The sequence below is a fragment of the Myiozetetes cayanensis genome, unplaced genomic scaffold (genome assembly GCF_022539395.1).
Source record: "Myiozetetes cayanensis isolate MyiCay16 unplaced genomic scaffold, myiCay2020 scf17, whole genome shotgun sequence".
Lineage (NCBI taxonomy): Eukaryota > Metazoa > Chordata > Aves > Passeriformes > Tyrannidae > Myiozetetes > Myiozetetes cayanensis.
The window spans coordinates 1,418,693-1,431,235 of record NW_026087378.1 but is presented as its reverse complement, the minus strand read 5'-3'; the positions used below and the strand labels follow the sequence as shown (position 1 = coordinate 1,431,235).

Genomic DNA, 12,543 nt, shown 5'->3' with positions numbered 1-12,543 from the left:
CTTTAAATGGGCTGTCTCTGTAAGACAGAAGGTCTTATCAGTTGCATAAAAGAAGCAAGTTAACTACTAGATTATTAGTTTTCTCCTCAACACAAAAGGTCTATACACTCCTATTTTTGGTAGGATGCTATTCCCCAGTGTGGAATGGACCAGTAAATGTTAATGACAAGCCACAAGGTCAGCTCTATCGTCCTGCTCAAGGGCCTCTGTGGAGCATCACATCTTGTGACTTGAGGAGGAGTCTCAGACCTAATTGCTGTCTCTCTTCCTGTGTGAGACGATGGCTGTTCCAAGGGTTCCTTCTCCAGAACTGAGATAATTGGAAGCTGCTCCTGGAAGTGACAAGTATTTCCTTCACCACTTACACTGTCCAGACTGAGTAATTTGGTTGTGCAGCAGGACATGGTGTTCACCTCTTTTTAGCTCTTCATGAAAGTGAACTGAGCCAAAGCTTCAATCTCTACCACACAATTAGAAGACTATCATGGAGTGTAATAACAAGGTAAACTGCAACCCAAACCTAGCAACACTTGCTATATTTGCAAAACTACCATTAAAGATGGATCTGTGTTAAAGAAAAAAAGTATAGGATAGTTTTACAACTCTGTGATCACTGGTTAATCTGTGGATTTCCCTCAAGATAGAGATCACTGGTACAACTCCTTACAAAAAGTGTACCTTCAAAGCCTTCAGAAAAGAATATGCATCTCATTCCTCATGAGGAATCAGTAATCAAAGCTGGTTCATTTAATAGAACTTCTCAATAAGAAATTCTTTTCCCCCTAAAGATATTTCCCATTGTTTCTTTAATGTTGTATTTTCAGTTTTCCTGGGTTTCATATTAACACAAATTTGAATAATATTTAACTTGGCTCCACTAGCCCAAACAATCTGTAACATTTGTCCAAACATAACTCTAAAAGTTTAGTGGCAAAACATTTTAAGTGGTGCCATTAGATCTCTCACTAATTAAAGCAAAAAGTTTCCGACTTGAACAGGTATGTGGAATTTTTAGCTCAAGAGAATGCAGAAAGAAGTAAATACCTTTCCAGAGTATAACAGTTGAAAAAGGCACTCGGTGTGTGGTCATCAAGAAACTTGTTAAAATGATTTTCCCAACACATAAACACCTCTCCGAGACGAAAAATATTTTCATCGCTTCAGATATAATCAATTTGGTCTTATTTACAAGCTAAACATGCGTAGTCAGAGACTACACATCAACCCACTGCTATGTCATAAATAGTTACAGGTTGCTGTGGACCACAGCGAAAAAGGAGATCCTCTGATATGCCCTGTGGCTGACTGATGTTTCACCCATGAGAAGAATTAGGCTCGGAGGAATTCAGTCTTTTTCTGCTTACTCTAGAAAATTCAAGTTAGTGCAATTAGTAGATCTCTAGGTTTGAAAGAACTGACACAAGCTTTAACACACAGATGTAATGAAGATGTCAGCAAACACTATAAAAACAGAGAAAGGCTCGCAGTGGACTGACAGGATGAAAGCTCGAGACAGTGTTTAAAAATATGGATTAATGTGTTAGTATGCAATCCCCTGGATCCTATTTCCACAAGGTTTCAGCCACTGAATGCTCCAATAATACACTGTTAAAAAAAAAAAACAAACCAAACAAACCATCCAACACAGCTCCATTTCATATTTATCAGTGGTGGTATCTCTGAGGTTAAATATTCAAACTGAATATTGTGAAATCGCTACTATTGTTCTTTATGCAGCCATTAATCTAAAATTTAAATCTGTAAATAACACCAAAAAGAACAAGACCAAGAGCACAGCGGTTACACTCTCCTTCAGTCTTTTTAACACTTAACGTGCCAAGGTCAAGAGCTTTTCTCTCCTGGCTCAGCTTCCTGCAGGAGGCAAGACAAGTTCGGGTCTTTATTACATCCACTGTCACCAACGAAACGTGGCAACAACATCCATTTATTCCCCCTCACCTTGAGCAATAACAAATTATCATTTCGAAGTTCTTCTCAGGTGGCCAACTAACCTTGCACTCATGAATCATTTTAACCTGGAATTTAAAAGTTTAATCCTAGCCTTTGACTCCCCAACCATCCGTGTTATCACACACGCTCTCCTGCCTTGGCAATGCTTGCTCTGCTTGTCGTTTGTTGTGGGGTTTGTTGTTTCAGGACTTGGTGGGGGGGGGGTTGACTCTAAACTTCCAAGGTTGCAACCCATCAATTTTAGAGTACACAGTTTCACAGTTTCAGGCAGAAGTTAAGGTTTCTGCAGCACAGACATCTGAAAACGATTGCTCACACAGCTGGGGGGGTTAAAGAAAGGCTGATACGGCCACGAAACATCAAAGATGGTAGAAGTGTAGTGAGAAAGCTGCATATTGCTATCATTTAAGAGCTCTCAGCACTATAAAACGCATTTAGAAACAGCCAAGGATACTATAAAATTCCGTTCCGGGGCAGAACTCAGCCTTTAGGAGTGCTCTCTGCACAGAAACTTTGTTTGCTTAGTAACCTCATCCAGCTTTCTTCCTCGGAGGAAAAAACTGCTGGAGAATTTGAAGTTTCCCCAACTCTATGACCCAGAAGGAAATAAAACAGGAAGTCAGGCCATACAATCTCCAGCATTTGCTTACAAGTTCAAAAACATTTGAAGTTATCAGCTAATCCACATAAGGCACAACTGAGTGCACTTTGCTGAGGTCATGCGTGGAGCAGCGCAGAGCCAGGCTGGGGCTCTGTTTAACATTCCACTCTGGACATCTTCATATCTAGCACCGGGCACTCTCTGAAATGTGCCATCTGCTATGCATTAAGAACGTCAGAGACGCCGTCCTCTGCACCAACGGAGTGCCAGAACACTATCACAGAGCTCAAGTTTGCTTTCAGCTTTCTCCCTAGAAACTTAATAAGTAAAAAGAGTCGACTAAAATACTCGTAAGAACTTGTGACAGGGAGGAATTGCTAAGAACACATTCACTATTCTCCTTGCTCCCCACAGCGTTACGTTACTAGCATAAACCCTGAAGCAGATTAAAAATTAGACAAGCAGCTTCCCCGCAGCAGTTGAAAAGAGAAATTCAGACGCTGTTTAATGTGACTTCTTCTCCATTTGAATTAGTTTACGGCAGCAGGCGGTTTTTTCATGGTGATGAAATCGCCATACTGAGACAGTGAGGAGAAACTGCCACCAGGTGAAAACATCCAGGTTTCTAATTGCATATTAAATTGGTGTTTGCACTGACAACGATTACAGCGGGGAGCACTCCAGGTACGGCTCCCAGCTCCATTACAAGCAAGTCACTGCAAAACCCAAACAGACGGTAAATGAAACTTAAAAAACGTGAAACTCTGAAACCGATCGTTTATTTGAAAAGGCACAGCGGCAGGATCGCTGTAACTCCTGAAAAGCTCCTCCCCTTCCCTCCTGAAAACATTAATCCGTGTTGGATTACCGAAACTCCTGTTCCTAAGTACTCTGCACTGATAGGCAGGTGTTGGGAAACTCGTCCCAGGTGTTCCTACAAGCACTCGAGGAGCCCTTAACGGTTTTACTTACAGTCTCTCCGCGTTCCTGGGAATATCCCTCGGTACAGTTCTGAGTCCCAGTCCGTGACAATCCACGTTGGAAGCAATACATGTACATTTATGCGGGCATCCTCCAACAGGCATCCAAGTCACGGAGCTCCAAACGCTCAAGATCATTCCAAGGCACAGAAACGCACTTCTTCCACCACACAACATGGTTTCTTGATGGCTTCAGTGGGTATAAAAGTGTGCGCGAGCAGCCGGCCCCTTAAAGATGAAATGCCTCTAAGAAAGGGAAAAAGAAAACAAGAGGCTCTTAGTACAGCCCAAGGGAACCCACCACTGCCATCATCGCCGGAGCACCAGCAAACCTTCAAAGGAGCCCGAGAAGGTCACGTTAGGTGGAAGAAGGTGGGGAATTGCCTTTCGGGCTCAGGTTTCTTTCTGTTATCTACGGCCGGTACCAGAAGGCAGATAGTTTAACAGAGCTCGAGCCAGACGCGTCCTCAGATGAAAGAGAACCCGGGAGCGGAGGCAAACACACACAAAACATCCATCAGAAGCGGCGGCGCGCTCCAAAACAGCCTCCTCCGCTCCGCACCGCCCCACCTGGGCCGGGCAGGTAACCCCGCCGAGGGGGCTGCTGCTCGGCCACCGCCACCACCGGCGCCGCCGGGGGCTCCTCGGGGCGCTGCGTGCCGCCCCCGGGCGGGCCGAGCGGCGCTGTGTCCGTGCGGGAGCGGCGCCGGGCTGTGCGCGGTGCGGGGATGGCGGTGCGGGGATGGAGCGGCCGCCGCGCCCCCCGCTCCATTGGCCGCCCGGCCTGACGTCACCGCCCGCTCAACTTCGGGGGCCGCAACTTCGGGGCCGCGCTGGGGACACCGGCCCGAGGGGGGCCGGGCGGCGGGACAGCCCCGGGGGCAGCCCCGGCTGAGCCCCAGCTCAGCCCCGTCCCTGCCGTCCCCGCGCACAGCCCGCTCCGGGGGGACGCGGCCGGCGGAGCCCGGGCCAGCCCGGCCCCTGCCCCCGGCTTCGGGTTTCGGGATGGAAGGTGCGGGCTGGAAGGCTCCGGGAACCGGCCCGGCGTTTCCCCGCTCCGGCCGCGGGGAACCAGCCCGCCCCGCCGCCTTTTGTTCCCCGCGTTCGCTCGCCCCGAGTACCCCCTGGCGGCGGCGGCGGGGCCTGGGCCGGGGCTCCCCGGGCTCACCTGTGCTGGGACCTCCACTGCGGCCGGACCCCTCACCTGCAGCGGGACCGCCCCCAGCGGTGCTGCCACTGCTCACCTGTACCGGGGCTTACATCAGCACCTCCGCCCGTGTTCCCGGGACTCTCCTTAACCGGCACCTTCCCCCCGGTGCTCCCACTGCTTCCAAGCCCCGCTCACCTGCCCCAGGACCTCGGTTGGTGCTCCCGGGACTCACCTGCGCCCGCCCGACCCACTCCTGCCCCGGGACCCCGCCCCAGCCGCTGTTGCGCTTCGAGCGCTCAAGTTCAGCACGAAGTTAAAACTCAGACAAATTTTCTATAAATAGGACCAAACAAGGTGCCTGTGCTCGGTGAGTCTGCCCTGGTTTGGTGCAGTGCGAGGCTCACAAGGTCTTTACCTAAGGTGGACCAAAAAAACCACAGCACACCCTAAAGATGTTATAGGGGTTAGAGATTACTTGGAAAATTGCAAGTCTTGAGATATGCACAAAAAGGTGGTTTTTTAAAAAGTAAGTCTTGGCCCATTAGCAGGAAGGGTCTCTCTGTAGTGCACACACACACAGCAACCTCCTGACCCAAAATAAAGCTGGTTATGCACATCGTGAAAACCTGCCTGCTTCAATATACCTTGTTCCTTATTTTGCACACTCAAAAATAGTTCAAAAGACATGGTTATGCCTAACTTACTTGACAATCACAGATAATCTGTTCTTTAGCTACATCACAAACTTGTGGTCCGTGACTACAGGAGTCCAGGCTCTGATCCTGTAGGAAGGAAACATTTTCAAAAAGGATCATGGCCAGCATGACCACAAAACCCTCACGACTCTCCAAAGATCTGACAAGGCTAAGTTACATTAGGACTCAGGTTCTGAATCCTAATATTCAATAATATTAATGAATACATAAATATTTAGTAAATATACATAAATATTTAGTATTTTAAGTGAAGGGCTTGTAGAAAAAACATCACTGTAAGAGGTTCACCACAAGGTATGGACACGGCCTTTCAGTGTGCAGTGGCACATCCTAAATACCTGTTCATTTTTGGCAATATTTTTTTCATGTTTTGATTAGTGAGATTTGGAATTACTTGAGGCATTCCTGCCCACCTGGACAGCTGGCTTTGCCCAAACCAGTGGAGTGTCCTCCTTTACAGCCAGCAGAGCAGCTACTTATCTATTGCCTTCTCTGAACCTGAGCTTTTCCCTGTGAAGGCAAATCTGCCAAAGAGCACAAGCAGGACCACAAGTTAACATTCACCCCTCCTAGTCTTTGTCTGAAAAAACAAGAAAGTGCTTTTTCTCATTTAAGAGTGAATTATTTACATGAGAAATTGCATTTGTGTATAGAAACTGCTTTGATCAAGCCAGAAGACTGAACCACTTCCATGACAACACAAAGCTCAGTGAAGTGGTCCTTTTCTAGCAGTACACGTGAGAAGGCTCAGTGGCAAGTGACATCAGGCTTCAAAGTGCCCAGAGGGACTCAGCTGTCACCCCTTCAAGTGGCTGCTTTATGCTTCTTCAGGAAAGATCAGAAAACACTATCCCCCTCCCATCTCTCCCAAACCCACAGAACCCAAAAGACTGGGGAGGTCCCCGAATTAACCTCTCCTTTCCCAGAGGAAAAGGACTTTACCCACCAGCATAAACACATGAAGTAGGGGGCAAAGCCACAACCCTCCAGCCTTGCAGTGCCCAAAGCTGCAGTGATAACAGAGGGGCCTGAACCACGTCCCTCTGCTTTAGCTCTCCAGAGGGCAGCAGCCCAGCCAGCTCCAGGCATGTCACTGACACTCAGCGCTATCTATTCCGAGGAAAACGCCCTCCATCAAGTGTTAGTCTACAAGGGATCAGCTCTTGAACAAGGAACAGCTGGTTCAGACCAGGCAAGGCAGAAATGACAGTGCTTAGGGAGACAAAGTAAAAGCTCTGCAGTCTCCTCCGCACAGACTCCGGTGCACGCCCTGAGCTCAGGCGAGCAGTGAAAATACTTTAGTTGGAACCTAACTTTCCTTGGCAGCCAGGAAACATCATTCCAAAGAAAGGCTTTTTTCCTGTTCTAGTTTACTAGGGATTATCTTCCCAGCTACAAAGATGGCCAGAAGAAGAGAAGCACACCCCTCGCCTCAGGACGGAGGGACAGAAGCAGTTGAGTACTAAATAAATATGATTACAGGTAATGCAAACATTACTGGTGTTATTTTTTCATAACTATGATAAATTTCAATTTCTAAGAAATGCTGGAAAAAAAAAACCTAAAACCTCTTCAGCACTGTCATCCAAGGCAGTCAGTATATTCCTTGCTTCACTGCTAATCCCTCAGAACAACATTTCCCTGAAAAAGACAAGTGAACCAGACTAAATGACAGAAAAATAAGTGAAAGCCAAGCCTATCCTTGAAATATATTTAATTGTTAAAAAAGTAAGAGATATGTTTTCCTACATTCCAGTTAAAACAGCTCTTAAAAGGAGATAGCTACAATCTCAACACAAACCACAGTGAAGCAGAGTATTATCTCTGCTGGTTTGGGTTTTTTTTTTTTTTTTACACACTCACACTTGTACAATGGCTTCCAGCTCCCTGCAATTGCCAGAAGTTGGCAAACAAGTCCCTGTTCATCTCTTTGTATGGAGCTGGCAAAGGTCAGCACAACATGTGTTACACTAAACTGCAGATTATACATTCAAATGATTTGATAAAGTGTTTCTTATTTGTATTTGTACCAACTTAGACAAGTTATTTTTAGGAGCCATCTAAAGCTGGACAGCTTTTATCTATGCTGTTTCCTCAAGTATTCAACACTAGCAACATTTCCATATATGTAAAACCCCTTACAAACAAGATGACTATCAAAGGTGTGCTGTCTGCTCAGCAGGGACTGAAATCTTGCCTGCTGCTTCTGCAATGAGAAATACAGCAGTTTCTCTTAGAAAATGAGTAGTTCACTACTTAGAATATCTTTGCCTCAATTTGGAACTATTTAAATACATCAATATTTTTATTGAATCTATTGTTTTCAAGTAAGAGAAAAAAGCAGTTTTGTTTTTTCCTCTTAGCGTGGGAGAGCATTTACTAAGCAGATGTTGAGAGTGCTGTCTCCTAAGCAATTCTTTATGAACACACCACTGACATCCTCATCAACTCCACCTTGCCCTAGCACCATCAAAAGCCACTCACAGTCAAGCAGAGCTGAGTTCTGGGAGCAGAGTGGGTAAAACCAAACCATCATGGCAGCTTCCTAGGGAGAGGTAAGCAAAAGAAACCCCCTTCTTCTAGACAGTTTCAAACCTCCAACACGTTCTTCACAAACTATACAAGCACTAGTGTCTGCAGTTCACTTCAAGCTAAATGACGTGGTGTGGCATCCATGACGTCACCGTGCTGCTTGCCGGGGACTTCCCGGGCAGTTCTGCATGTGCACACACTGGGTAGGAAGTGTGACACGTCTGAGGAACACAGGACACCCTGCTCTGGTGGTGTCCATGTGGCCTGCACATGTGCAGCTCATCTGATGGCTCCCAAATGCTCATACTTTTCCCATGCACAACAGTCAGTTGGTCTGAGAGGCCTGGTGGGAACTGCAGCATGGCCTGGTCAGCTGGATGGAGTCCTGAAATCTGAAAGTTTATGGGCAAAAAAAAATAGAGCCAGCTAAAGGAATCCAAACATGTGGTGCTCTGAGTTCAAGCAACAAAAGGCCATCACAGAACCCCGTGCTGCAGGACTACCTGCAAAGCCTCCACAGCTACCAGTAGCAACCAGAAGGGTGGAGAAGAAATGACTAATTTTGATCGCTTCAAAGGAATCAAGCCTTGAATCTTATCATCAGTCACAAGGCTCCCCGAACAGCTCTAAGAGGAGCTCTCGAGCACATCTGACACATCACTTAATGCTTCCTCCCGTGACCAAGCTGATGTGTGCATTTCAAACCCCGCCTCATTTTGAAGTCCCTGATGCAACCATTTGGGAAGCAATGACATACAGCAAGTTAAATAAAGTCTCTCTCGGTACATTCCCTAAAAAGGACATAAAGCTGCGCTTGGGTACCCTGTCAATGCTGAGGAATTCGCGCTCGATTTTTATTAGAAGCCAGAAATAGGTCGAATACGACAGATGTCAATATTGCCGCCCTATTTCGGAGCGCGTGGCGTCTCGGCGCTCGGTGATGCTCGGCGCGGTCCCTGCGCGCTGCGGGACACCTGGATTTGGGGCCGGAGGGGACCCGGCCGTGGCGCCACCCGCGCAGGCACAGCCCGGTGTCGCGGTGCCACCCGCGCAGGCACAGCCCGGTGTCGCGGTGCCCTCTCGTGGCCCCGCGCGGATGATCCCGCACTGCCTCGGCAGGCTCCGTCACACCCATCTCTCTCCGACAGGGCCGTCACCTGATGCACACAGGTCGTTCGAAAAGGTGAAATTCGAACCGGTGAGGTTTTAAAATGCGCGTTCGTGACCCACAGCCAGCATGTCCAATAGGAAGATGGCAGCGGCACGGAGAAAAATAGAACCGATTAACACCGAATCACGCTGGGTTTCACTGTTTGTCTGAGCCCTCAGAGGTTTCATGACACAAGTCTGATAAAGATGTCGGTATTATCTACTCGCATTTCAAAAGGAAAATTAATTATCAATTAAATACTGAATAATAGCTTTTATAAAGATGTTTTCATGTTAATTGTTTTTGTTAGCTAGAAAAACATTTTTGTTTTTTTGTTAAGACTGTGTTAAACTGAGCAAACGTTTTCACCTCTGTCTTTGCTTATTGAAATAAGCATGAGCAGCTTTTAAAATACTACAACCATAAAACAAAAGCATCCATCAGATCTAAGGCACTACTGAAGGCTACTACTTGCTATGAAACATCCAATGGATTAGAAAGTCTAATAATGGAAAGAAGCCTTATATGCCCCTCAACCAGGTTAAACCCATGAATATCAGCAGCCTGTACACCTTTACTCATCAATCCATTCCCACTGGGAGATGTGGTAATACCCGAGATGACTCCATGGAACAACAGTTGTGGCACTGTGTCCCCTTGGCACACTGGGAATCACCACACAGTGCACAAAAAGAGAAGGAACTTTGAGCAGCAAAGACTTTAAACAGGATTTCTTCCACTTAGAGCCTGACTCCTGTGTACAGTAAGTATGTAGAAGATCACAAACTTAAACTATCTTGGTTGGATTCAGAGGTGGAATTGCAGTTGTCCTTGAAAATCAGAATTAGTCTGCTCTGTCAGTTTAATCCTAATAATGGATGGTATTGAACCCACTCGCTCCTTATCCTGGTTCCTAATATGCTGCTGCTCAGGTAGTCAAAGTCAAACCGGGAAGCACCAGAAAGCTGATTAACCACCACTGAGATGGGATCACGCACCTTCAATGCTGCTGAAAACACTTTAAATGTGTTAAAGAATTTTAAATTACAGCTTACGAAGTAAACAAAAAGTAGTTCCACTAAAAGCTCAGTAAATTAAATTAGGCTCTTCTATATTAGATTTGTAGCACACACCAAAAACAAGCTAGGAAGCCTTCCATGTTATATCCCCTCTGCTACCTCCTGTGCCACATATTCCATCAACTGTAGAGCATTGAGTTACCTCTGCCTCACAGTTCACACACACAGCTTTGAAATAAATGAAAGGCAAAACAAGGAAAAAAAATGCAAAGCAAGGCCCATTATTACAAGCTTTTACCACACAGTATCTACCTAATAGGCGAGTACTTTGTTCTTAAAGTCTATAATCAATCAGAACATGGCTTGCAGGCAATATTCAAGACATTTTACTCTGTTTACAGGACATATTGTACTTCCATAAGGAAGTACTGAATTAGTTGGAAAACCTAAATAGTTATGGAACATGTAAACAGGCTAAGGAGGTCACAGCATGGCATCCTTTCAGGTTTGAGAGTGCTACTTTTGGTGCAGGGTATAGAAGAAGGCTTTGGCAATAATCTGTGACCTTCACTGCTGTATGAAGCAGTATTGCCTCAGCTTGAGCTTGTTTTGTTTCAGCTAGAGACTGACATTAAGCAATTTTGAGAGATTCTGCATCTCGTGACATTTAGGTTTTTTTCTCTCTCGTTTGTTTTAATTCCAAGCATAATAATTCATTATTCACAGCTGTCTACACCAGCAGTTGTTAAAAACCCCAAACAATTAAAGTGGCACAATCTTAGGTACAAACTCAAATACAGGCTTCAACCACTGAAGTGTATTAAATGCAAAATCATCAGAGCAGTAGGCCCAGAAATCAGTACTTCTCTTAGGCAAGAAGCAAAACCTCCATCCTTTAAGACAAAGCAATCCTTTAGATAGAGACTATCAGCTTCACAACCTAAATACTTAGAGTTTTGAAAATTTGACCAGTTCCTCAGTTTGGAATACAAATCAGAAGGATGGGGCAACATAAACCTCTTACCCTAAATAAAGCCTTTTCACGTGGAAAAAGTATTCATTACCTTACACTGTCTTGAAGGACAGAGCTTGTCTGAAAGTTTTGGCAGCTTGGGAGGAAATAAAGCCTTGAAAGCTGTTATTAATCACTTCAGCATTGTGATTGAATGTTATTAATACTGGCACATGGAATAAGCAGTGCCACTGCCACAATGTGACATGTTCCATTACCTCACCTGTGAGTGGTTCACAGTTCTCAATGTGTCGAGAATTGTCTGGTTTTGAAGAATAAGTGGCTTCCTAGAATTTTTGCTTCCAAGATGCAGGAATAGAAGTTAAAATGTCATTTAGCATGTGCTGCCATCAGAGGTTCAGATCATCTATCCATAATATAGTGGTTCCCTGACATTGAAAAGTTTCCAATAACATCAGAAGTTTAAAAGTATGCTCAGCACAAAGCTTAGGCAGCTAAATCCCTGTTACACCAACACACTCACATTAAAAAATTCTTTTGGGTACAGAAAGGAAATATCTAGTGCTTAAAGCAGGAACCAGAAAACCTGGATTTTGTTTTTGTGTTACTTAGGGGCTATGACCTCGGCAAGTCAGCCTCCTGGCCTCCATTTACTACTTCATAGAGATTTATAATGCACACAAAGTTATGGAGCAGTCTGAGCTTCACAAAGCATGTTTCAAGTATTATTTTCCCGTCTAAGTTAAAGTCCACATTAAATATAAAGAACTAGAAGTATTTTGTAAATGTGCAATGTTTTATTAATGTGAACATTTTGTGGTCTTTGACAGTAGAAATTTTTTTTTCCCCCCTTATGGATGTCTTTAATAGATATGGTAATTGAAAGCAAAGTACTGGAGAAAATTCCAGCTTTTCCCTGTAAGTGCTTACATATGTATGTACATTGATCTGGACAGCTGTAGAATAGGATTTTTAGTGGTACTCTTCAATATCTGCTCTGCACACTTTATGAAAGGGATGGAAAGCCAAAGAGAGAAAGATCTGAAAGTGTTTTATTGAATTTTCCACTTCAAAAGCTTTGCCTATCTAGTTCATCCATTTTGTTCATTGTTTTCCTGTTTGGGCTTTCTAATTCCACATCCCCTCCCTCAGAAGAAAAAAAAAAAAAAAGAGCACAAGAAATTTCCCAATGAAAGCAGAACCATCAGGACAACACAGTGACCAGCCAGGCTGGGCAGAGCAAAAAGGGCTTGTCTCATTTCTAGGCTGCACAGGTTTTCTCACACAGTTTCTTCCAAGCCAACACTTGGAAAGAAAACTGCAAGACTTCGTAATGGTTATTCCAAGGTGTCAGAATTGAAGTCTTCAAGCTCAATCATTCTCTTTCTATGGAAGATTAGTAAACCCCTTGCAATGGGAGCAGTCTGTATGCAATATGAGTGCTAATTGGA

General features: G+C 45.0%; 1 protein-coding gene across 1 annotated transcript in view; it reads right to left on the bottom strand.

The window, feature by feature from the left end:
- Positions 1-4,261, bottom strand: part of SLIT3 (slit guidance ligand 3) — a 472,700-nt gene extending 468,439 nt beyond the window's left edge. Inside the window, exons 1-2 of the mRNA XM_050312542.1 lie at positions 3,885-4,261; positions 3,545-3,798 (exon numbers count right to left, since the gene is read on the bottom strand). Of these exons, the coding sequence (XP_050168499.1) occupies positions 3,545-3,729 (185 nt within the window). The 5' untranslated portion in view covers positions 3,730-3,798; positions 3,885-4,261. The remainder of the gene's footprint in view (positions 1-3,544; positions 3,799-3,884) is intronic.
- Between the last annotated feature and the right edge of the window lie 8,282 nt (positions 4,262-12,543).